Raw genomic sequence first — 27,918 nt, forward strand, 5'->3', positions numbered from 1 at the left:
TTTGTAGGTATGTGATTTCTTAGCTAGAATGGTGGCTATTATGTATACAAACAAAAATGCACACACACATACATGAATATTTACTGATTTTGGTAGGTTAGAATTTTTTCGTAAATGTCTCTTAATAATAGAAAAGATATGAGTTTAGTTTTGTAAGTAGAATTTGCTGAGAAATTTGGAATGACCTTTTCCCGGTTTTTTTCATGTTATTCATAAGAACAGCTTTTAGCAGTAGAGCATTATATCTATCTGAAATTGAAAAAAAGCCACTTTCAAGATCTTGTTTTTTTAGCTAACCGAATTCTTCAGTAGAGCCCAATTCAAATACGTTATAAGCTGTTTGTACCTACAGCTATTCATTTCAGGTTTCGAATAAGGTCCAGATGTGCAAAGAAATGTCTTCTAGCTAACCAGTCTATAGAAAAAGATTCTTTTATATTCAAAGCTTTGTCATTCTCAGAGCTAGCTTTATTACAATAATCAAAATGAATATTGGTATACGTCTCTTTTATGTACTTTGTATTGATTCATGTTTCATGGACAAAAAATACTAATAAATGCAACTCAATTTTCATATCTACCTCGTATATAAGGCCTTTTTTTATTAGTTTTACTAATGAAAACATTTTTTATTATTATTCTCATTTTTTGCCTATGGAAGATCTAGTCACCCTATGTACAATTTTATCTACTTCTAACGCAGCATGTATAAATACCTAGTTTCCCCTTACAAAAAAAAAGCTTATTTGCAATCATTACATACAAAATTCTTGCTTATTCAACAAAGAGCGGCGCAAAAAAACTAGGTATAGGTATACTCGTCGTATATTCCTATAAACATCAAATTGAATCCATCAAAAAATCTCCTACTTTCTATCCATCTATATGATAATGTATGTATATATTTGTAGGTATACATTTATATAGTATACACACACATATTTATATTACCACATGTGGTATACATACAACACATCACACACGACCCGACCCATTATTTGTCTGAATGACCATAAAATTCTACCACCAAATATATGGCGAGCAAGGCAAGACAGATACTCATCCAAATCCAACGCCTTAAACTGGAACAACGACGACGACGACAACGTAGTCGACATATACGAGATACGAAAACGACGACGATGTCGACCACGACATCGATATGATGGTGGTGCGGTGCTCATTCTAGTGACGCACTCTCCACTCTCAGCTATTAAATCGGTGACTTCTCTGGCACAGCCTTTGTAGCCACCAGCAGTCATCAAACATCACATGCAGACCAAACAATCAGACCCAAAAAATATACCTACCACCACACCGCAGTGACAATTATCTACCTTTCCTTAAAAACGAACGCACTTTTTTGATGATACATGTTTGTATATGTATGAACTTAGTGTGGAAGTTTTTTTTAATGAAAGAGTAAGAGAGGGAATCACTTCAGTCTAAAAAAAATTACTAGGTACCTAAATGTATATGGGTAACCCAGGCTATCTTAAAATCTCAACATGTCAAATATCATAGCAACATGCAGGAACGGACAGTCTCCAACAAACTCTAAAGTAAAAAAAAAAAATGCGTGCAGTCCCACACTCAATCCCCATGTGGATGAAAGTATGTATCTATGTAAAAGCGAGTTAATAGAGGACAGGGGAGAGCATACATACAAAGATAGCCCCCAACGCTGTGCATTTTAAAAATCAATATTTTCAAAAAATGAAAAACCAATTCCCTTACAGATCTCCCTCAATTGCTGCAGACCAAATTGATACACCTCTTAAAGTACCTTTATTTTACAAAAGATGCTTTACCAGATTACTTGTATATTCAGGAAGCTTTATCGGCTCTTCTTTTTAACCAGCTAAATTCACAAAATGGAGTACATCCAGCAATTGAAATTCCTGCATTGCTTTTTAGGCAAAAGAAGAAGAAAACAAAAAAAAATAATAATAAAGAAATGCAAAAATTAAAGCAAACAAATTAGCCATACACATCTGTGTTTGGTGTGGATATGGAGGAGCTGCTGATGCGCAGGGGGCACGACCAGCCAAACCACACCACACCATACCACAGCCACCCGTGCTTTGTTGCGTTATGTTCCTTTGCCCTCCCCATACACTCCTTCTACCATGGTATTTTTTTGTACACATAAATCAGCTGTGAATGGGCGAGAAAATAAAATGGCCGCTCCTGTGTGGTGGATGTATGTTCAGAGTTGTCGATTGTACCATTTGGTATTTTAATCATACTAAGTTGGATGGTTATAGGATTTTTTTTTCAACAAGATTTTGACTTTGGACGAAAAAACAGTTATTTGACTGTTTTCAACAACTTTATTTCGTTTAAAGATACCCTATCCAATATAGTTTTAATAGATAAAACAAACTACGTTCGAAATAGAGAAGGAGTATATAAGTGTTATATCAACGCTATGGTTGCATTTTTAATGTAAAAAGTGCGCGAAATAATTTTTTTTTTCAGACATATGTATGTATTGTATACTGGTGAATATAGAATAGGCGTAGGTACATCTAACATATTTTTTATTTTAAATTTAAATATGAATCTGTCCTTTGGTCTTTGGTCAGTGGAAAAAATATTTTTTTTTGAAAAATAAGCATCAGCTTCCTGCTGTTCAATCATTAATTCGGATTATATTATACACTTTCCATGATCCACGTTGTCACGTTGTGTATTTGTTGATAAACATGAAACATTAAAAGTTCGAATTGGAGCATTTAGTTGAACAGTACAGATAAATTAAGTTACCTAAAATTTCAAAATTCAATTTCCGAATATTGTTTTTGTTAAAAATTTGTCAATTGCATACAAAAAATGGCCCAAAATCATACTAATTAAAGTTCATCCTGAGCAAGATATATTATACGTTTATGGAATTTATTACCTATGTTGCATAAAATCGTTTCCAAAAAAGGAAGTGTTATTTGCTCAAAATGTACTTGTTCAAATATTAATTTAAAAAAACAGAAATAAATAAGTATTGAAAAATATCCTTAAACCGTGTTTTAAGAGTTAGAACATTGTCTAGAAATTGGGGGTAAGATTTAGAAATTTTTTAACTTGACAATGACTTGAAATGAAATTGAAAATAGTGCTGTTATTCTAACCGTCCAAATGGTTACTTGAATTGTTAAAAAAAGCTGAAAAATTGTACTCATAAGTTTAAAGGTGACCTTCCAAGGACCAATGCTAAGTTAAATAATAAAATTTTACTTAATTAAGATAGCTGAACGGAACATATGAAACCCAAAAAGAAGTACTTAAGTACATGATCTTGGTTTTCTTGTATTGGCCTTCTTTCGGAATGGCAGAATAATTAATAAATTATTGACAATCAATCATCGCCTTAGTAACACAAAAACGTACCTACATTTTGTAAGTTTTTGTGTTGTGAATTTTGTTTTCAGCCTTATAGTTTGAGAAATGCTACCAACATCAGACCACAGCGTTGTAGGTTAAGTAATACCCAAAGTTCAGTCTTCTATGATGGCATTAACTATTTTAATAACTTACCAAGTGGAGTGAAGAGTGAAAATAATTTAAATGCATTCAAAAAAAAATTGTGTGAATTTATTAAAATTGATATAAACTAGTACAAATAATACACGTAAGATCATAAGTATATGAAATATTAACAATTTATAGTATATTTAAAAGTTTTTTAACTAATCTCGTTTTTAATTACCTCTTCTAGTGCTAGGGACTAAAAGAGCCCAATCTTATTTATAAGATGGGTACTCTTGGCTTTAGCCAGGATGGTATGCGGAAACTCTATTAATAAAAAAAAAAATATTAAAAATATGAAGTTATAGGTATAACTGAATTCACAAATTTTAATGACAAGATTTTGCGAAATATTTGGTCCATCCTATTTTTACCCAATAAGGCAAATATTGGTATACCAATCGCAACGTGCAAACTCATGCTGAAGCAAGAAGCTATAGAGGCAACAAACATACGATGGTCAAACATTATAACTTGCCAAACGACCAAGCAGATCTGGCCTAGGCTAGATCCAAAACGTTCAAAAAATTTGTTGTCTCTAAGCAGATTGCATATCAGCTCTGTAATAGGTGTCTTAACAGGACACTGTCTCATAGGTAGACACGCCATAAGACTTGGCGTAATCTCTAACGACTTCTGTAGAAGTTGCCTTGATGAGGAAGAAGAAGAAACAATCCAACATCTTCTCTGCTCATGTCTTGCCCTTTCCAGTAGACGTAAAAAATACCTGGAAAAATATTTCTTAGAAGATACCAGTGAACCACAAAATCATGGTATCACAACGGACCAATAAATGGTCTAAGTGTGTCAGTTGTTTTCCTGACAGTCATTTCTACCTAACCCTAACCTATTTGGTAAATCTAAAGATGAGAATTGTTATTCCCGAAAACGTTCATTATTAAAAAATAATATTTTTGTATGAGTATAAGAAGTCTGTCTTTTAATTAATGTTACAAAATTTATATACAAATATACAAATCTACAAAGTTGGACTTTCTACAAAAAGCTAATTGTGTCTCTAGGGCTACGCCTGAATCAACGTATTCATCTCGAAAATAAATGTTTAATAAAAATATGTAAATAACTTTAGAATTTTTAAATTAAAATTACGACTATTTCACACTAACTATTTGCAGTCAAAAATTTTAGGTTGCCATCTTTCGGAAGGTTAGGGCAATGTCAACCGGTTCTGCTAGTTTCTAATAAAAGAGAATTGAAGAAAGGCTGATTTTCAGTGTTGTTTAAAAATTTCTGAAACTATGGTAGTTAAAAAAAACTTCCGATTTGGTGCAGCAATATTTACCGGAAAGTAACTTCCAACAAGCAAGTTAATAGAATTATTTGTTGCTTTTAAGTCAATGCTAGAACGCACAAATTGTTTGTTTTTGATTTCTGTTGCTGAAGTTTTTCAGCAAACTTTTCTGCCCTATTCTGTTTTGATCTAGCTATTTTATCCTAGAACATAACTATTAACTACAAAGCAATACATCCATTTATACATCGTCAGTCTTAAAATCAGAATTCGTAACTAATGGCCGCTTGATTTCATAAACGTTTAAAAGGCTTTTAAATTTTTAAATGACGTTTTTTGTATGGAACAAACGTCATTTTAGGACGTAAAAGCCTGACAAATATTTAAAAAGGCTTTATGAAACTGGCCATAAAAGTATCGCAAATTTTATATCAATTGTTAATTTCAGCAACAACATAAGTCAATAAGCATTAACTTTTCAGGAGCAACAAAAAACTGTTTTTTTTTTATGTTAAAATTCCACAACAAAATTTTAGAGTTACAAATCGCCAAATGTTAACCTTTTCTAAGTCTCAAACGGTTTTTAAGGGGGAAAAACCCTCTGGAATTTTTTTATTTTTTCATTATTAATTTTTTTCCTTAAAAAAATCATTTATCAACCGAAGAAACTATTTTAGTGGTCTTAGCTTTAAATGAAGCCTCAAAAGTCCCCAGATAGTACTGAAACCCATGCGTTCCGAGCCTACCACAGTACAAAAATGAAAACTTTAAACGAATTTTTCAAGAAACACGTTTTTTTCCGCGCCGTTCAACGTAACTCAAAAACTAATGAAGCTATCGACTTGAAATAAAGTGCAAATTACTCGTCAACTCATTGGTGCATGAACTTAAAAGTTCAATATAATTTTCACAATAAATATTTTTTTTAACAATTTGTTTATAAAAAAACATTGTGTTTTTTCGTTTTTTTGGTCTCTAATTTTTATTTTACACTTTTTTTTGTTAAATTTAGGTTCATGCAATGCGTATAAATATATTTTAATGGAAAAAAATTTCTTTTTTGATCATAAATAATTTACTGGACCTGGGCATTGCAGGCGCAAACGCGAGGCATCAACTTTAAACCGCTGAAGAGCCGCCATTTTGTTTTTTGATTACTTCAAAAAATTGTGTTAACACTTCATAATGTCAATAATATCATGTATTTTTCCAAATTTTAATTAATGCTTTCAGTTTTCAAAAAAAAATTCTTGAAAATCCCGTCGTCCAGAGGGATTTCCCCCCTTAAGCCTTTTAAGTGGCTATTCAAAAGTAAATGCTCATTCAATAAGAAAAAATTAAAATATAGTAGGTATCATAATGTTATTTTGTTGCAGTTGTTAGTCAACGAACAGGTGATAACTTTCTTAACAATAAATATACTGGGCAAAGTTAAACCATTTATTAAAGGTATTTTGGTACTATCTGTTATTCAACGTTAAGTGCAACTTTCATGAATTGTGAGTAATAATGAAGAGAGGGTAATAGAAAAATGGCCAAAATTTAACAGAAAAAAAAAACTCTTTTTCTCTAATTAAGAAATTAAGTCTCTGGTGTAAATAGGCAATTTTTCTTTGCAATAGTAGTGACCCAAATCATTGAATTGCAAGACATTCTTTACTTGGCAGTATCTGACAAAATGCAAGCGACAGCACTGACTGTGTGGTGTTTCATCTTTTTACATCTCCAAGGTTTTAATTGAACCCTTTTATTGTTTTAAGTCATTCTTCCACTTGGGGGATTTACCCTTGTGGGTCCAACATTCACAACACAATACATTATTGGAATATTGATGCGAGGTAGGGAATTAATTATTCCTCTCTACTCTTTTGGGGGTATATAAATATCATACCTACTAACAAAAAAAAATAAAACTCGAAACGATTCAGCAATTATTAGAAAATGAACAATTAAACTGAATTTTCAAAGGCAAACGAAATGGTGGAGGATTCTCTACATTCATACGAAGATGCCCATTAACAAAAAAAAAAGCCTTCTTTAAATAATATAAAATACAATACTCGAGCAGAGAACCACAAAAGCAAAACCAACTATACACGACCAAAAAGATGGCTCACAAGCTGTATGTGCGCGCGAATATAATATGGAGAGAGTCAACGTTCAACGACGACGAGTTTGAGTCAATTTAGTTAGCAGAGTCAGAAAGTATAGAAATCCATTATCTTATCACCCCGTGAGTAGTAGTAGGTAGGTACACCATTTTGTTTGGCGGCGCTCTACCACTAATTAGCTCTACACAGCGTGGAATTTAGGCAAAAATAAAATAAAAATGAAAATCAATTCAATATAAATAAAATGCGTCTTTTTTGTATATACTTACTTTTCTCGATGCAGCAAACAAATGCGATCCTTGGCAACTTTTAATTTCTTTGCAATGATTTTCTTTAGATTCTCTACAGAATTGGTAACTTCAACGACAACGGTAAAACTCCCACCAGTTGTCGTTGTTATATTCAATGTTATAGGCGGCGGAGGTGGCGGAGGCGGTAATGACAATGACGACGACGACGATGATGATTTTGCCATCGTTGCTGCTGGATTTGATGATGACGAAGGCGGCGATGAAGTTGCTGATTTTGAAGAGGACGACGACGATGATAGAGCTGTGGAGAGCGAAGTGGTTGATGTTGTTGATGATGGGCCACACCCAATGGTCATATCACGCGAATCGCTATTACCTGATGATTTATCCATCTTTTTAAATGATTTTTTTTTTTTTTTGATTTTATAACAAAAAAAAGTGTGACGCGACACAACAAAATTCCAGCGATCGAAACAACCGACCGCAGCAGAAAGTGCAAAATATATATCAAAAAAAGAGTCAATCAGTGAGCCAAGAGTCACAGAGTATAACGACGTTAAACAATTAACAAACAATCAAAAAAATAAGAAAGAAACAATAAAAACAAGTCACCACCCAAAAGAAAAAAAAAAAAAACGTTTGTTGGATCGTCACTTCTTCAACTCGTCGTCAGCTCAGCAGCAGCTTCAGGTTCAGCAGCTTAGAGCTCCTGCTTGACGGGCTCTCTCTTCATCAATTCCGCACACCCAAACTTACACACGCACACACACACGCACGCACAGAGTGTAGATAGAAAGAAAAAAAAAAATAATAAAACTCAACAATCTTTTTTTTAAATTTCGTTTTTGTTTGTTCGCAGAGAAGATCACGTAATTTCACGAGAACAAAAATAAAAAATTTAAATTTATTATTTTTTCATAAAAAAAAAATAGAGTTTGCTTGCTTTGAGAGTTTTGGAGAGATACAGAGAGAAAGGCGACGGATTTTTAATTGGTTTTTATCGATTTTCCATGCGATAGCAAGTTAATTCCAATACGATTGTACTCGTTTTAGGGTAGAATGAAGAAAAAAAAGCTTGAAAAAAATATAATTGCTGCACTTTTTTTTTTTTTTTTAATTTGACTACGTCATTATGTAAGCTTGCAATTTGGAGTCTTTTTTTTTTTCTTAAAAAATTATGTATTTATTTATTTGTAGATTTAAATTAGTTTTATTTTTTTCAAATATTACTGAACGAGAGAGAATTATTATAAATGATTAGAAATAAAAAACAAAATCGAATTTCACTTGTATATTAATAAATTCGGTTGTGAAGTGGACCTAACTGGCGACGACTGCGATTAGGGAATTGAAAAAAACGATGATGAAGGCAAACGCAAAGGCAAAGTAGTAGCGCCTTGTTTCATATTTTAATTTCGATGTTGGAATAAATTATTATAGAGTTGTACTGTTTACTCTAGGAGGTTTTAAATCATGGCTTGATTTCGAAATCGTTGGTGCTATTTCATATTAAAGATGGCGAAGAAAGAGAAGGTTGTGGAGTTATATTGTTATCTCTTTTGGATAGGGAATGATGTGGTATTTGAAACCAAACTGGAATGTATGAGTGGAAGTGGAAGGGTTAAAATGAATGTAGTAGATTGTGAATTTTTTTTGTAAAGGAATTTTTTCTTAACAAGTGCAATACAGTAGTGTTGCCAATTTAGTATGATTTTCACTTCAATAGTATGGTATTCAATTTTTTTTTTAATAGAGAACCTTTTTTGTAAGACCAACCGAATTTTCGCATGCTTCTTTGTAACCACATTGAAAAAACAAATCACAATTTCAAAGTGAGGATAAAATGTATAACCATCAAAAGTAAAAGGCTAAATTCCATTAGATTTTCTTTGGTTTTTCATTATAATATCATACTTTTTTAAAGCGCATATTTTTTGATTTAAAGAGCATATTTTATACAATTAAGCCTAAGCATTGAATCTCAATAGGTTATCGCTGACAGTAAGTATTTTCCCAAGTAACATAAGGCTCGATGCAAGATATTTTTTGGTTTGCATAAGAAGAAGCCCTACTAACAATTTTGATTCTATAATGCTATACAGAAGCAACAATTGCATCTGTAAAGCTTATACAAATCACTGGCGCATTTTACCGAAATTGCATAGGACTTTTCTTCACAGGTAATTTACAATCTAACAGCTTAATTGTGACAAATAGCTTAAAATTACCTTACGGAACCTTCTTGTAGAGGGCTTATCTAATGCACAAACCGGATTACTTGCGTTGGATGTTATAATAAGGCCTTATAGAGGTTGTTATTAGATGTTGAATTTATGCATACAAAAAAAAAATTATTGATTTTTATTTGATTATTTTTGTTTTCTTTTGATTTTTTCTATTTTGATTTTTTCTATTCTACTTCTTATTTTATATTATATTAAATTATGTTATTTTATTTTATTTTATTTTATTTTATTTTATTTTATTTTATTTTATTTTATTTTATTTTATTTTACCTATTTTATTTTATTTTATTTTATTATATTTTATTTTATTTTATTTTATTTTATTTTATTTTATTTTATTTTATTTTATTTTATTTTATTTTATTTTATTTTATTTTATTTTATTTTATTTTATTTTATTTTATTTTATTTTATTTTATTTTATTTTATTTTATTTCATTTTATTTTATTTTATTTTATTTTATTTTATTTTATTTTATTTTATTTTATGTTATTTTATTTTATTTTATTTTATTTTATTTCATTTTATTTTATTTTATTTTATTTTATTTTATTTTATTTTATTTTATTTTATTTTATTTTATTTTATTTTATTTTATTTTATTTTATATTATATTATATTATTTTATTTTATTTTATTTTATTTTATTTTATTTTATTTTATTTTATTTTATTTTATTTTATGTTATATTATTTTATTTTATTTTATTTTATTTTATTTTATTTTATTTTATTTTATTTTATTTTATTTTATTTTATTTTATTTTATTTTATTTTATTTTATTTTATTTTATTTTATTTTATTTTATTTTATTTTATTTTATTTTATTTTATTTTATTTTATTTTATTTTATTTTATTTTATTTTAATTGTTGAATTTGACCAATTTTTTTAGTGTTAATATTCCACTGTTATTAGGCTGTTTTGGTCTGTATAAAGAAAATGCGAATAAAACAAGTTCTATCCCATTATTTTGCCCAACGTTTCGTAAGTGTTTCATACTTCTTAAGGGGTGTTTATTCAATCTATTAATACAATGTTGATTTAGTTTAGTTAATTATAAAATAAAATATTTTTTCCCATAATTCTTACTTAATTAATCAAAACATAATACATGATTTGCTTCCCTTCTGCTCCTATTGCATATACCGGGAGACGGCACTGACATGTTCAATTTTGTGTCAGTGCCGTCTCCGGAGAACGTTATACAAGCTTGACCTTTTATAAGAATGTACTTATAAGGTCTATAAGAAGCTTTACTGAAGCTTTGAGATTTCACAGATAGCCTCGGAAGAGCTTGTAAATAACAACTACACGAACAAAAAAGAATTTTATTTTTTAATTGGTTTTGATTTTTTTGATTTAAAATCATGAATTTTATCTTTTAATCTGAAATTATATATAACATTCCATTTGTTTTTGGTATATCTATTAATAATAATTTCAAAAGTAAATAATTTTTTTACCACGCCCAGGAATCGAACTTCTTATCTGCTTGGTGGCAGTCCACCACTCTACCCACTCGGCCATCCTAGTATATTCATTAATGAAATCAAAAACTTAATCAGTTCAAATAGCAGATGTCAAAACAAAAAAATGTCCGAGCTAAATTATTCAATGTCAAAATCAAAAAATGTCCGAGCTAGATTATTCAATCCCGACAAACAATTTTGGTTCTATAAAGCTTTACAGATGCAATTGTTGCTTCTGTAAAGCATTATAGAAGCCAAATTGTTAGTAGGGATCCCAAAACCAAAAATCAAATACTTAAACTTGGTAATTTGTGCAAGGGTTCTATAAACTCACTAACCAAAAAACAAGCTTTCTTTAACAGTATTTAAACAACTCATTAGAAGTTGTTAAAAAAGTTCTATAATTAACTAAAGAAGCTCAATACAAGCTGTATAAAAAGTAGGACATGCGAAACTTCAATTTACAGAAGCAGTTGTGTTAGTTGGGAACACTTTGAAGCCAGGCACTTAGGAGAAAAAGCGAAAGAAACCGTATAAACAAATAACTTGTGTGAGGTAGTAAAATTGCTAGTCGCTTCAAATAAAGTACATAAATTAAGTAAATCAATAAACATACGGAAAAGAAAACCGACAAAAAAGTCAACTAAAACTTAGCTCGATCTGCGTACCAGGTTTAATCACGCAGAAAAGAACGTACATGATGGTAATACTAGGTCTACACCATTTATTCATGAGCAATTTACCAATTCCATATGAAAGCAGATAATTATATTAAGCCTGGTACGCAGATCGAGCTAAATTTTAGCCAAGATAAAATTCCCATACAAGTTATCGATAATTTGTATGGGATCCATTTTAGCTCAGATAAAATTGTTCGATAATTTGTATGGGAGCTAAAATTTAGCGCGAGCTGCGTACCAGGCTTTAGGGGTGTTCACAATTGTGGTGCAATGGGCCTAGTGAAATTGTAAAATTTTATTTTTGTAGAATACATCCTGAGCAGTTTTATAAGCACATACAATTTTTATAAAAAGCAACTGGTCTAGTATTATTTTTACTATGATAGTAGTCCTGTTGCAACGGAAATTAGGGGTATTCACAATCCGATGCAACTGGTCTAGTATCATTGCAAAAGTGCAAAAGTGTAAAATCTTGCAACACTACAACAACAAAATATAAGGATTGAAATTTTACAATGGTCTTGCACTTTTGCTATACCCTAACCCTATTGCAAAATAAAAATACAATGGTGTAAAATTTTTTTGACAGATGGCAGCTCGCCGTCGCGTGTCGCCCATGATGAACAGTTTATCTTTTTTATTCTTATTCTTTTTTATTTTGTTTCTTTTGATGTAATTTGTGAAAATAAATTAACCCGAACACAACAAAGAATGATATTATAAAAAAATTGAAAAAAAAGAAGAAGCATCGGTGGAAAGACAACTCCGTAAAAAAAAAGAGTGAAGCTGATATAATTCATATCATGGATTCCATTAAATATTTACTATAGATAAGAAGAGGTGCGTTCACGATCTATTGTAAAAAAATAAAATTTTACACTTTTACTAGGCCTGTTGCACCAGATCGTGAATACCCCTATTGTATTTTTGTATTGTATGCTATTTGAATGGCCTTAAATATGGCATGCTTCGTGTTATTGCTCATATAGAACTTGTGTAAATAAGCTACTTTTTGAATTTAACCCATCTAAATTTCACTGGAAAATTTCCATTCCATTTCCAACCAAATGTCATTAAAATAAACATTACACTTCTATCTCGTTCTATCTTTCAAAAATGTAAACAAAACAAGAATCATTCTGTCTCACTTTATAATTTGCAAAAACAAATCCAATTAGATCATTCTATCTCTTTCTCAATTATAACAAACAACTAGCGCCAAAATCATATGATGTTTGTGATGTCACCCATTCAAAAAAAAAAAAAAAAATAAAGAAAACTAGTTTTTTTTTATATAAAAAAAAATAAGTAAACAACAACGCAAATGCATTTTGCATTTGCACAAAAATTTATTTTAGAACAAATTCTTGATTTGTCTTTTTCCATCCATCATTGAGTTATATTTTGTATTATTCAATAGAGAAAGTAAAAAAAAAAACACTCGTCTACAAAAAAAACTTTCTTCAAAAATAAACATACTTCCTGTCATTCATTTTATAACCAAATCTTTTCAATCACAGAACTTGAACTTCATAAAATTTTTTTTTAAAGAGAAACGCCACTTGCATACCAAAAATCTTTAAAACAGTTTCTTTCAGCTGTGACCAAAAGTTGTCGCGAAAGACAAACAAAAGCTTGATAAAGGAAACAAAGAAATAGAAAATTTAGCGTCTTTGGTGACGTCATCATCGAAGAACAAGCAAGGTAAAAAAAGTGTATTTTGAGGAAAAACCTTATGCTTTTTGCTATGCATCGATAAATTCAGTGGCATTAACCAATTCTATTTCAATTGTATTTTGCAGTTGACTTTCTGCTCTGTCAAAGTACTTCTGGTTCGACTTGGTTACCTATTACGTGAATACAAAGCGCTTCCGATCGTTGTCGTTGTCGGGGTTTGTTAGGTTTCTTTATTTTCTAAATTTTTAAATTTTTACTGAAAAACATTTACAAAAAAATGAATGATACTACGGAGCTACTTGGTTCCTCGTTTAATTCGATTAATCCCAATTACCCTTCAACAAGCACTCGTCATGATGTAAATGATGATAGTGAATGTGTTGATGATTTAATTAAAGAGGAACACAATTATGTTCAGAAATATGATTCACAGGATGGAAGTTGGTCATCGAACGGACTAAATCCATTTGTACATCGGCTAGAAATTGATGATAAATTTGAATTGGCCAAGGTGAGTTGTTGTTGTTGTTTTTGTATTTTGTTTGTTGTTGTTGTCTTTTATGTCCTTGATCTATTAAAAATGATTAAATGTAAAAAAAATGAGGTTTGTGGTATAATTTGTATTGTTTCTCGGACAATGAAATGAGGAAAAGTATTAAAAAACTTATTTTGTAAAATTGTCATCAAGAAAAAGATTACGTAAAAAGTTGAATACAATGTCTTTACAGTTTTAAGCCGCGCATTCGATGTTAATTAATGTATTAAAGGGAAAGACTTAGGGCAGAGAAAACTATTATAAGTGTTTTTCGTTTTTGATATTTCTTTTGTATTTACTAAAAACTAGGTAATTATTTTGTAAAGGTATGACCTAAAAAACTGTATCAAGAGGTACGGTAGTGCCTAGCCAAGTTCTTTTGCAAATTTGGTAAACTACACCTTAGGCCATTTTCGGCCAGCCTCCAACTTCTATAATAAAGATGACAGAAATGTCTAGTACACTTAATATATTGAAAGAAAAGCCTTTTTCCAAAACGAGCAGAATTGGCCAAGTCCAAATACCAATATGATACTCTCCATTTTTGGACAATGAAGCATTTTTTTTTAAATTTTAATCAGGAAAACTAATGGTGGCATAATATAGAAAAATAATAAAATTAAAACGATTTAATTTATGTAAACAACACTAAGTTTCACTTTTGCTCTTCACTCGTACGTTGAGCTCTTGGGGCTTCGGGGCAAAACCAGAGATCCCGAGAAGGACATCAGAAACTTTCGCATACTTTTAACGCCTACTTAGCCAAAAGCGTCAACCTTTTCACACATACTTAGCCAAAAGCGTCAATCCGAGCTTGTAGGCAAACCAGTATGTAGTTTCCCATATCCTTCTGGGTATCTCTGGGCTAGACTAAATTTGGGCCCTTTTTCCTTTTTATTTCTCTTTTTGAGAAAGTGTAAATTTCTTTCTTTTTAACGATTTAACGATATTTTTATTGAACAGTAATTATATATATACAATTTGCTTAAAGCTAGTTATCTAAATATTTACATTGATTATATTAGTATTATGTTGGCACAAAAGGGGCCTAACGTTTTTACATTGTTTTTTTTTTTTTTTTATAAGCTAAATTTACAGTTAATTGTAATTGTGTTTGTTTTAAATATTAATTCTGCTGGCAGCTTCTTAACTCAGGTTGTTCAAGTCCGGTTGTCATTGTGAAGGTTGGATTAGGGAGGGGGTGAGGCTTTCAGCCACGATAGTGAGCTGATCCAGGATCAGCGTAGAAGGGAATGTTCTCTTCGTCGTTGGTTGATATCAAATCCTCATCCAAAAGTTCCTTAGCTTCTAGGTACCGCTGGTTAGGCTGTCTTGGCTGGTTTATGACTCTTCCTATTATTGGGTTTGGATGGTTGCTCAGGTTCTGTAGGCATCTTCTGTTTGATTGGATAAGATACTTGTCGAGTTTTATAATTTGGGATTCTTCATACAGTCTCTTGCAGTATCTTCTTTCTTTTTAGTTCATCAAAATTTTGTAGGTACGTATGTACATATGTATGTAGGTGTATTGATTCGTTGGAGAAAAGTTGAAAAATTACTTTTTTGAAACTTTTTTTGTTGTAGTTTTCAGCTATGTTTTTTAAACAAAAACTTAAAAAGGGCTTGCGCCAAAAATTGTGTTTTGAAAAAAAAAAAAAATAAAAAAAAAGCTAATTTTTCAAACTTCTCCATTAGCCTGAGCTAACTGAAAGTGAACTTTATTAATTTTAAATTAAGATTAAAAATTATTCATAAAAGGACAAAATTAATATTTGCGCAACAAATTAGCATTTAGTTAGCTACAATTTTTGGGATTAATTTTTTTTTTTGATTGTAATTGTTTACTAGCAACACATCCCATTTATTTTCTTGGACTCCTGAAAGGAAAGATGACAGAATATGAATTGCCAGTACATTAATATGCCTATAGTCTCTAATTATTTTTAATTTTTTAGCGACCCTCAAAAGATCACATGCGCAGTATTTTAAGTTTTGTATTTAAGTGGGGGGCAAAAAACATTTATTTTTTTCATGGACCAATTAAGGTTCGGGCCCCAACTTTTGTGTGATTTTGATTTGATTTTCTCTCCCCACCTAACCTGGTTAACCTGCAAAATTAGGACTTGCAGACATGTAGTTTTTCTAAACGAAGTAAGTTAGAGAATATCAAAACGAAGATATTGAGCAAAAACAATAAATTCTTTTAGCATTCATTCGGAAGTTTTTACTGTACTATATTCAATTTTTATTTCTTCTAATCCTACTATAAATAAGTCCTAGAGGTGTACAGATCGGGATGCCAGGATGTGGTGCTAGTTGAATTAGGTTGCAGTTAAACCGCTGTAGTATGCCGACTGCGTGCCAGCATAAATGGAAACTGTTTCTTCGCTGTCCGCTGAAACAATATGCTTATCGAGATTATGAGGTGGTTGGCGAGAGTAATTATTTGTGCAATGGTATGATTTTTGTTTCTACCGCTGCGCTGTCGGTACAGGAAAAGTCCATTGCAGACCCTCAGTATTTTCCTCTCAGACATTTGTATTTCTGTCATGGCTGTCTTCTTTAATTAAATTATTTTCACGTTTTGACAATTGACAAAATGTGGAAAAATGCTAAAATTGCTGCGTTCCTTTGGAGGCATTAATCTACTGTTTAGTACTTAAAGTTGGTTTCAACTACTATTTTTCTACTGAAAAAGCAGTTCAAAGCAGTAAACTGAAGATAAGACAACTAGGACCTAAAAAAATATAGGAAGAAAACATGTAAATATCTAAAAATGTTAAAATCCCTGCTATTAAAATTAATCATTCACCTTTTGGTTTCAACTACTATTTTTCTACTGAAAAAGCAGTTCAAAGCAGTAAACTGAAGATAAGACAACTAGGACCTAAAAAAATATAGGAAGAAAACATGTAAATATCTAAAAATGTTAAAATCCCTGCTATTAAAATTAATCATTCACTTTTTGCCATTAACAATATTAACCTTGTTCTGATCTCGGAAAACTTAGGTATATCAGGGTTTTTTTCTAATACTCAGTACCAACTCATTTTTTATTTAATTCGCCAAAACAAATTACACAAGTAAGTATTTGTTTTTATTTTTGCTAAATTAGTTTGCCAAATCTTTTAAATTTTGATTTTTAGATTTGTTTTTTTTGTTCATTTTTAAGTTCATTTTTAATAATTGTCCTTTTGAAAAAAATGTTCACAAACAATTACGAAAAAAGAAAAATCTATTGATCAGTGGATTTAATAGAAAAATCCATCTTTTAAATACACAAGTATTTTTAAAACATTTGAGATGTTGACTAAAATATAGAACATATAACAGGCCTTACCTATTTTTACTTTGAAGAGTATAATAACCTTTCAATATTAAAATAGAATCGGTCATTTTTGCAATCAATTTTGATAAGTTATAAGGTACATATTTATAAACATAAAAATATTTTCCGATAAAGTTCAATACATTTTTAGATTAGATTGAAATTTATCGTATGACCAACTGAGCGATGAGACAATTTTTAAACCATACTCATTCATGTACAAAACAATAACAAAGCGAACTTTGTTATCAGATTTGTATGACACTTAAGTTGATGTGGTTCTAAATTGAATCATATTTTTTTGAAAAAAAGTTTCGGGAGTTCCCTATAATTGCGATTCCCAAATGTTGTTTTTTCATTAGAGAGTTTCATTAGAATGTTTAATTAGATCTTTAAACAAATATTTTCCAAACTTTTTGAATATTTTGAAACGATGATAGATTTGTATTGCCTTCATCGGGAGATTCAGCCTTTATCTCTTCTTCCGATTTCGAATTTTGAATCTTCTCAGTTCTCTTCTATCCTCATTCAAATTTTCATTGGTTTTTGAAACTAAAATTATCTTCGAAATAAAACTACATATAAACATTTATTCGTTTTAAAAATTTACTACTTCACCTAAAGCATATGGTGACCTTAAATTTGTCATTAAATAATACACACCGGTTAAATTTTTCTTCGACGAGTCTCCACCCATTAAACCAATATTTGTTTTTGGTTTATCACATTTTCTACTTTTCAATAAATCTTTTACTAAACTAACATCACATCTTCTACCCCAAAATCCATTTTTACTACTTAACGATTCTGCAAACACCTTGAACGCTCTAAAATGATGACATTCTGCCAATATACATCCTGGTTGCATATTGCCATAGTTTACATAGAAGTCTGCATGACCAATGGCCTCCTCAAAACCATAACCTCCAGCATTGGTGTGTATAACTTCCACATAGTTTGCATCATTCGTTGTCAAGCGAACGTCGGTGTTGTCAAAACTAAACAATGGCAATGCTGGATCTAATCCAAATATTACAGGTATTCGTCCTCCTTTAACAGATCGGCCAGCTATACCAGCAATATGAGCACCCATACTAAATCCGATTAGGTATATTTTTTTGAAATTAGTTTTTGTTACTCTGTGCAAAAAGTCCACAAATTTCGCTAAAATATTTCCAACGGATTTTATTCGTTGACTGGCTGATTTATAATCGGCAATTGCACCCTTTCCCCAATCAACGACGATTACATTGTAGTTTCCGTGTTTTAAGTAAGCCGGTACCAGGGTGTGAAAGATTGTTGCATATTCGCTTCCGAACCAACCGTGAATTATAATTCTGAAAAAAAGGAGACAAATTATTTCAAATAAATGGATGAATGAATTTTATTTAAGTTTTAATAAGCAATATTTAATTTTTGCCCCAAAATTGAAAAGAAAATATATTAAAGTATATTAGCAGTACGTTTTAAGCAGGCATTCAAGTATCTGTAAGTCTTCTACTAAAGTAGTGGTGGGTGTGTCGTCCAAAAAACGCATATAATTTTTATTTGCATATTTCTTTGTAACTTTACGTAAACTATCGACCCATAGATATACTGGCGCGCACTTTTTACTGTTTTCTTAGTAGAAAATCAAAACGCTTTTTCCATTTCCTTAAAAATGCTTGAGAAAAATATAATAAAAAGCATATGTACTAGGGCGTTCGTTATTTTCGAATCAAGTTCCCAATTGGAAAAACTGTTTCTAAATAATAAAGAAAAAATCTCTTATTTTTTTCAAGATTTTTTAGATAAAGTAAAAATTTTTCATGTGGTTCTTGGCTTTTTTACTTTAAGGCTATATCTAAAAAAATGGCGGCATAATTTTATTTCAAATGAGAAAAATTTTTAACCCTCTTGGGGCGCCATCTAGCTTCAAAATTAAAGTCTGAAAATATTAGGGGACTTTTACCTAAATAACAAACGCCCTAATAAGTACAAATATTAAATTACATACACATATTTATGTTACTTGTGCATCGTAGGAATGTATTTACATCTGAATGAAATAACTCTCGACATTTAACGCTGGTATTTAGGCTATAAGCATTACACCTTGGTTGAAAAAATTTAACTTTTTATTTGAGAAATAAAAAAAAAATCTTTTCTAAGTATATGTTTTTTCTAAGAAAACTTAAATTGTAAAACTAGAATTTTTTACCTCTTGTAGCCCCATGTGACATTCCTTTTACAAACCAACAAAGATCCCACAAAAACTGTACAAACTAAATTTTTTTATATTGCTTTACACCATATTTCTAATAAATGGCTCCAATAGTTTTTTAATTGGCAGTTAATGTTGAAAGTTCGGCTTTTTTGAAAATAATAATATTAAAATAAAGGATTTATTTTTGTATTTTAGGAAAGTGCGTTTTTCATTTATATACAAAAATATTTTATTTAAAGCTATTTTTGACTGGCCGTAAATTTCGATACAACTAGATAAATAATGAAGATATTAAAATTTGAAATCTACCGGATTTGGTTACAAGCGGGGACATTTTTGATGCCTTCCATAGTGAGTGCGTTTTGTTTTTCAAAATTCTGCTTTTTTTCTATACTGTCTTTTAAATTTAACCCAAAAATTGTTATTCTAAATTGTTGTACTAAAATAAATATTTTGTAATTAAATAACTGGGAGGAGGATTTTACAAAAACAAAATATAAAAGGCGCGCACTTTTTACTGTTTTCAAAACCTTAATTGAATTTTGTAAAACAGAATTATGAAAAGCAAATTTAAAAAAAAACAGAATTTTTAGAGCAGAATTTTGTTAAAATTTTGACTCCGGCTAAATTTTGACTCGTTTACAAGAACGTTAAAAATCATATAAAATGCACGACTGGGTCGAACAAACTTGCTCTTAGAGTTCATGTTGCTTAAATCTTTAATAAAAAAAAAAAATAAAATGTAATTTTTCTTGAAGTCTGATAAACCAAACTTATCTAAATTTTTTTTTGAATCAAAAATTTAAAAAAAGAAAAAAAAAATTATGCGTTTTTCTGAATTAATCCTTTTTTTTATTGGTAACGCCTGAAAACTGATTTGCAAATTTTTCGTACTATGTCGAAATCTATGAAATCTTATATTTATCTTATTTATCCAGGATGATTAACAAATTAAATTTTTAAAACGATCACCATGAATTGTTACCCTGAAAATAATTGAATTTTGCATCTTTGTTTTCACTAAGAGTTTTTTGATTTTTCACAAATCTAGAACAAAAATTCCACTTTGGGTTCACAAAATCACAATTTTTAATTGACCAAGTTAATCTATAGAATATGAGTTAGGCTGTTGCGTTCCTACAATTTCAAACATAATCAATTTGAACCGTCATTTCACTTTAAATTTATATAAATGCGACACTTACCTAGTGGGATGAGATGGATTGAAACGAGAAGCTAGTAAGGATCTGCTATTATTGAATCGAATTTCTTCTCGAGTATCCTCTGATCCTTTGGTGTGTAAATAAAATGAAACATCTCTTTTGGCAACAAAACCTTGTTGCGAATTCCATTGCGAAGAATCAATCCCAAAAATTGGTCCAAGGATATTAAAAACAATTGGTAAATACTGTGAAAGGTTTATTCTGGTTTGTATATCGTCCTTTAAATCGACTTCATCGCTTTGAAAACCATTAAAGTTAATACTGATAAAACTATCATCATTATCAGCTGCACATGAAATCTGAAACACTAACAATTTATTTTTTAATCAACACTCTTTCACTTTTTTTTTTCTTAAGTCACAAATTTACCCGTTGCGAATAATACACATTTGAATATTAACATCTTGGTCAATTAACCCACGCCAACACCACCAGTGTGTGTTCACAAGTTCGAATTACTTGAATGAATGATTTCTAATTTAACAAAGAATAAACCAAACAGTCACTCCAGAACAACCAGGGCACACTCTTAATGTAATCCTGTTTAGCTTGAATTTATGCCCGCTAACTGAACAGATTAAGTTGACTTCTCTTATAAGTGAGTAAGTGTATACGATATCTCTATATAAATTCATTCCCAATTAAAACAATATCTTAAGAATTATAAGACATAAACGAAAGAATCAGAACGAGGCTGTTCAAAGACACCAAACCAATTTAAAGCAGGCCCGCCTTATAGATTGACAAGGGCCTGATATTGGCAATTCATTTGCATATATTAAAAAAAACTACGCATAACCTTATTAGTTCATCGACTTTGCGAAGTTAGGCCTAAACAAATGACAATAACTATAGTGAAAGTCAATGTTTTGGGTCACATTAGATAATAAAGAGTAACAATCAAAAAGAATTTGGATATTAGTAGGGAAAAACCAAACATAAAAATGCGAAGCAACAATTCACTTGAGCTTTTGGACACAACTGAGAAATAAACCACCAATAATGACTATTATCTTATTTTAGAGGAAATTTATGACAAAAATGGTGGAATAGTTTTTCTTACATTTTTTACAAAATTATATTTTACAGTTGTTCAAAGGATCAATATCGTTAGGAGATTAAATTTTTTACAAAAAAAAAAGGATACAATTTTCAAAATCGGTTTGCTTTTCAAGTAAAGGACAAAACTCAAAAAGTAACAAAATGAGTTGAAATTATTTATTTTTACGAAAATGGGGCCAAATATGTACTTCGAGGATTCAAAACATTTTGAATTTGTCTTTGAATAAGAATTTTTTTTTTAAATTGTCTTTTAAAAGATGACTTAAAAAAAATGTTTTGACTCATGGGATCAAAACTTCTGTGTTCAGTGTCCATTTTGCTTTTTTGAAATAAAATATACGTTTTCTTTGAAAAATATTTTTTTTTATTTTATCCAGAAAGGGAAATTATGGCGTTGTGGAGGCAAACGATTCAAAATATAATACTAAAATCTTAACAATAAAAAAAAACTTACCATATAAAATTTTGTAGGCCCTAACACCTTATATAAAAATAGTATTTTATTTTCAAATGGCTTCTATTGTCGTTTACGTATAGCAATTTAATTTAATTTAAATATTGTTATGTAAATTAGGATGACGAGTACTTAATTTGAATTTTTATCAATATAAAGTTATAATTTAGATCCTTAGGAATTGGTTTTTTATACAAACATCTTATATTTTAATACTTTTGATGGTTTTTCTTGTATTCAAAATTTAAAAAAATCTATTATAAATTAAAAACTATATTGACTTAATTTCAAATATTTTTTTAAAAAATTTGTAAAATCAAAATTTTAAAAACTAATTGTTTTTTTTTTTTATTTAATACTACGACGGAGTTAAATACTACAACCGATTTCTAACCGGGCAGTGCTGGAAGAAATGCAAGTTTTTTTAATTGAAAGCAAGATTATAGTAAAAAAAATCATGTGTGCAATTAACACGTGCATGGTAGAAGTGAAACCTTAAAAAATCATTTTTCTTGCAAACAAAAAAAATAGAAAAAATCTACCTATTTTTATTCTATCACCTTCAAATCCATGTTTTTTATATGACAACCTATATAAATTTTATATCATCTGAAAGCTTTTTGTCTAAGCCCAAAATATATATATCGATCAGGTCTATGAGACATCTACAAAAAGAGCTAGAATTTTTTGAACTCGATCAATTTCCATGAAAAAAAGCGAAAAAAACACTTGTTTTTGTCTTCTCACGCTATCAAATGCATTTTTTTCCTAACAACCTGTAAAAAATTTTATACCATCTGAAAGCTTATTGTCCAAGCTCAAAATATATATATCGATCAGATCTATGAGACATCTACAAAAAGAGCTAGAATTTTTTGAACTCGATGAAATTTCATCCAAAAAGCAAAAAAAACATTTATTTTTATGTTCTCATGCTATTAAATCAATTTTTTTGTTTAACAACCTATAAAAACTTTTAAACCATGTGAAAGCTTATTGTTTCACCTTGTATAATGATGTATAAATCTTATTTCAAAGATGTCTACAAGAGAAGTTAGAATTTTTTAAAGTCAACCATGTCGAATTTCCAGACTGAGATTACGGAACTTCCTACACTGGTAGCTGGTCATCGCCAACAGATCTCCATAGGCGTTTTGAGGTATTTTTAAATTTTCAATTTAAGATTGTGTAACTTGTAGAGCACGTAACGTTATGTGTGATATATCAAATAAAAGGTTATGTTATCAGCATGCGTATTAAAGTTAAATCAAATTTGTATGTGCACTAGATCAAAAGATATAACGTGTGTTGGAAAAGAACATTTTTTTACCGTTATCTCCGAATTTTGAATATGAAATTATTTGAAATTTTGTACAATTATAATTTATTTAATTACCTATCTACAGTACAAATTTCATTCATCTATGTATCTATTAAAAGAAAAAAGTTATAACAAGTTGAAGTCGTGTCGCGTTTTCGTTTCATCTTGTTTCAAATCACTACGATACTAAAGAAGTTTTCACTTCAAAACTTCCTTGATATGGCAAGTACTAAACCCCTTGTTAATTTTAAATTGATGAACTTGAGTTACAAGGGGCTAAGTGCAATAACTTAAAAATTTTATATAAAAAACATATAATAAACTGGGATATCTACATTGAATCTTGGTACATCATATACCGAGACGCACAGAAATACGATAACGTACAGATGTTTGATGAATTAACATAGATCAGAATTTATAACCAAGTCATAATAGTAACTTGAAATTCGCGATAAAAACTCAAATTTAAAAGATTTTTGTACTAAATTTCAAGTGAAAATATTCAAAACTTTAGCTACTTTATTCTATATTTGAACGTAACAAAAAAAAAATTATTAAGACCCATTTTAATGCAGCCCATTTATGTATATTTTTCCAACGACTTTCAATCGCAGGCTCCAATCGGCGTAATTTTTGCCAGAAACAAAAAAAAAAAATATATGTACATATTTGTATGTACAGTACATATCATAATTTGTCTCATATAAGAACTAGGAAAAATCTATAAAATTTCAATTTGCTCACAAATATTTTTTTTTAATTTTTTGTTCCTGAATTCTTAAAGAGAATATAAAATTAAATACAAAAAAGATATGTTTTTTTGTGATTGATTGTTAAAAACTCATATTATCGGTTAAGATAATTTAGTTCACCAATAAAAATTAGCCCACACCAAGCTACTAACATATGTATTCTTGTAATAGAAACATTTGACAATCAACACTGCTTTCTTATAGATTTTAACCGATGCCTTGGGGAAATTCCCTATTTTTTAACTCTGAGTCTGCGATCTTAAGTGGACATGTAAAAAAAGATATCAGATAGTAAGTTGAAAACAACTTAATTGGGCAGATAACAAAAAACACGTACTAAAAATAGTATTGAGTTGAATAATGCTTGCCTATTTTTTATATAATTTAGAAAAATCAAATTTAATGTTATAAGTTATAACTAAAGATCATCCCTACCACAACCACTTAAAACATTTTTTTTGTCTATATTTTCTATGGACGAAAACTTTGTTTTGCATTAAGATCTTATTTCCAATTTTTTCTTTGCTCAGAAAATTTGATAAACTATTTTACCTGAGTGTTATGTTCAAAAAAATTTAATCCAGCCGTGGTATCTAGTCTAGTTACATAGCAAAATACCTCCCTCCCAAAAAAATTATATTCAGCTTGGTGCCAACATGTAAGATCTTTGACTGAAGCTTTATTCATAAGATACTTTCAACTATACCGAATTGACCTTGATAGAGTAATGTTCTTTTATCCACTACTATGTTGATAAATTCATGTTTTTTCCTTCTATGGTGAGACGATCCTTAAATATGCATGCACTTGTCAATATTGCAGCTTATTATATGAAGGACATTTTGGGGATTTCCATAAATGGGTGCAGTATGCCAAGTCTTGAATTATCTGAGTAAAAGGTGATGAATCGAATATTAGTATCTGGTGTGTTTCGTTAATCGTCAAGTTGTCAATCTGGTTAGACACACGATGCAGGTCATCGTTCTTTCATATAAGAAAAGAGCATTCATCATGTTTTGTTGCATGATAAAATTGTTCACAAAGTTGTCCTCTAATAAAAAAAAAAGTAGACTATCATTATAATTAACAAAAAAAAAAAAAATCACTAGAATTAGACACTATAATAAACTCAAGAATGTTCAAAACAAGATTGCTCGAAAAAGATTAAAGCAATTGCAAACGGTGTCGCCCGATAGATAGATACTTGAACGTGAACACCCGAAAGGTAAATGACCACAAATTAATTTCAAGTCAATTTTAATAAATTCTATCTTGTCATGCCAAGAGATTGAAAGTTGCTAATTTCTAAATTTACATGCATAATAATAATATAACACCGTTCAACTTTTATTTTTAAATTTGTATTCATTCCTTCAGCAACAAAAAAAAAATCTAGTTTTTTGGTAGAAATTCATTATAATCTGATAAAGGGTTTCTCAAAATAGGTCAATCATTTTGATAGTGTCGTATATAATTTTGTTATAGATGATTTATTTTTATTGGACTAGTTAGCAACTTTTGTTTATATTGGAAGTTTTTTTCGTATTTAATGATTTTGACTTTTAGAAACAGTGATGCCTATAAAATTTCTTTGGGGACTTTAATGCCAGTGTGAATATAAAATTTTTTATCTATTTCAGTGTGGGTGTGTGTAAGCTCTTCTGTATTTTTACTTGCGGTACATACTATGCAAGTTATGCATTTGTTAAAAAAAATCGAAACTAAGATCACATTCCGATGTTAGAAAATGCGAATCAAGAGAATGTGATGTCAGGATGTCTGTCGGTCTGTATAAGGAACTACGGGGTAAACGGGTAGGTCTATTCACACCAAACTTCTAATGTACCGTTTTTTTGGAGACTCCACAGAGGAGTTCTTAAAATTTATTTTTTAACCAAAAATAACTGTAGGTACATGCTATACATATGTATATTAATTTTAGAAAAGTTTAATTTCTCAAAAACAACTCCAATTATTTTGATTGCAAAAAATGAAGTTAGTCTCAAACAAACAAGGTCCATGTTATCCTGAACATTTATGATTAACGGTGCCTGACATAGGACGATTTTTTTATTTCTGAATTTCTCCCAAACAAATAATTAAATAATTTCAGTTTTGTATACCTACATACAGAGTCTATTCAAATAAGGTACAAAAAAGGGAAACCTCGGAATAAATACATGCTAATAATACTTTTTAGCTCAATAGCTTTGTTTTGTCTAGAAAAAACTCATGACCACAAGTCGCAATTTTCAAGGTCGAACCGCGAGATAGAGATTTTCAACACAAACACATTGGCTCGTATGCAATAAAAATGAGCTTAAGCTCTTATCTTACTTCTCAGCTTTTTTTTTTGGCAAAGCTATCCGCAGTAAGATTTTCCAAATATCAACATTGAAGTAAGATTTTTTTTCACGCACCAAGATAAAGAACAAAAAAAAAACGAATACAATTTGTCAAAATTTATTGTAGTTATTCTTCCAAAAGATGTTTAAATCTTTTCGATATCTCTTTTACTGCCTGAGATATTTAAAATTTAAGTTGCGGTCTTTGACTCAGAAACAGCACAGGCCAACCAAATTAAAATTTTTTTGCCACAAGAAACAAAATATACTTTTCCAGAAGTTTTTGGGTTGCTGAACTCGAATCCGTAATCAGAAAATTCTATTAGCCTTCGTTCTTGAAATAGTACCGTTATAAAATGCAAAAAAAGGTTGTTTTTTTATAACGGTTATATTTCAAGAACGGAGACTAGTAGAATTTATCTAATTGTGGATTCGATTTCAGCAACCCAAAAACCTTTAGAAAAGTATATTTTGGTTCTTGTGGCAAAAACTTGGTGACCAGTGACTTAAACGTTTGACTAAGTTTAGTTTCTCTTTGGCTTTTTAACTGAAACTTAAGATATCTCGAGCAATAAAAGAGATATCGGGAAAATCTAAACAGTTTTTGAAAGAAGAATATTTGTTCTTATAATCACCGTTACAAATTTTTTTATAATGAATTACCTCACATAAAAGTAAAGCCTCGAAAACAGTCAAAATGACGTTTTTTAACATTTTATAACGGTAATATTTCAAAAACAGAGGCCAATCAAATTTTTTTGACTTCAAATTCGAGTTCAGGACAGGACCTCTAGAAAAGTATATCTTGGTTCTTGTGGCAAAAAAAAAAGTTCAATTTTGTCGACCAGTGTCATTATAAGGCCCATATTCGGCGAGCGTTGTGAAAACACAACGTCAATTTTTTTTTAAATTTCTTCTAATTAGACCCAAAACAGATAGTGTGTAAAATTTCATGTTTCTAAGTCAACTGAAAATGGTAGTCGCCAGAAATGGGTTAAAGTGTTTTGAACTGCAAGAGCAAGTACGTGCGACTCAGTCGTGCATTTTATTGTACTGGAAAATGCATTTTTGGAATATCAGCTCATAAGTTTACTTATTCATTATAATGTAATTACTTAGTAGAAAAATTGTATTTTTTCTTTCTGGCGTGCGTTCAAGAAATATTAAAACTTATCTGAACGTTTTTTTTTGTAAAAAAATAAAAAAGAAAAAGGTGATCCGGACAAAAAAGGGTTAAAAAAAACCCCTATCGGCCCATGAAATAAAACAGGTGCCTATGCATGTAAGGTCAAATGACCAGTTGACTGGATTGTTAGCTTAGATAAACTTACATATAAACATAAATAAATATAAACAAATGTGACACATTCATATATTTGGCTTCAATTGAGACAGATACTACATTATTCGATGAACAATACAAAAATTCAAATTCCATAGAATTAATTTCTGAACCCATTATTCATTTTACTCAA

The 27,918-nt window shown here is 29.9% G+C and overlaps 2 protein-coding genes across 2 annotated transcripts in view; one reads left to right on the forward strand and one right to left on the reverse strand.

The window, feature by feature from the left end:
- Positions 1-8,503, reverse strand: part of LOC129908348 (midnolin homolog) — a 33,549-nt gene extending 25,046 nt beyond the window's left edge. Inside the window, exon 1 of the mRNA XM_055984776.1 lies at positions 7,158-8,503. Within this exon, the coding sequence (XP_055840751.1) occupies positions 7,158-7,531 (374 nt within the window). The 5' untranslated portion in view covers positions 7,532-8,503. The remainder of the gene's footprint in view (positions 1-7,157) is intronic.
- A 4,596-nt stretch (positions 8,504-13,099) lies between these two features.
- Positions 13,100-27,918, forward strand: part of LOC129909835 (lysophosphatidylcholine acyltransferase) — a 28,684-nt gene continuing 13,865 nt past the window's right edge. Inside the window, exons 1-2 of the mRNA XM_055986942.1 lie at positions 13,100-13,241; positions 13,340-13,725. Coding sequence (XP_055842917.1) covers positions 13,492-13,725 — 234 coding nt within the window. The 5' untranslated portion in view covers positions 13,100-13,241; positions 13,340-13,491. The remainder of the gene's footprint in view (positions 13,242-13,339; positions 13,726-27,918) is intronic.

Source organism: Episyrphus balteatus, chromosome 2 (assembly GCF_945859705.1).
Source record: "Episyrphus balteatus chromosome 2, idEpiBalt1.1, whole genome shotgun sequence".
Taxonomy (NCBI): domain Eukaryota; kingdom Metazoa; phylum Arthropoda; class Insecta; order Diptera; family Syrphidae; genus Episyrphus; species Episyrphus balteatus.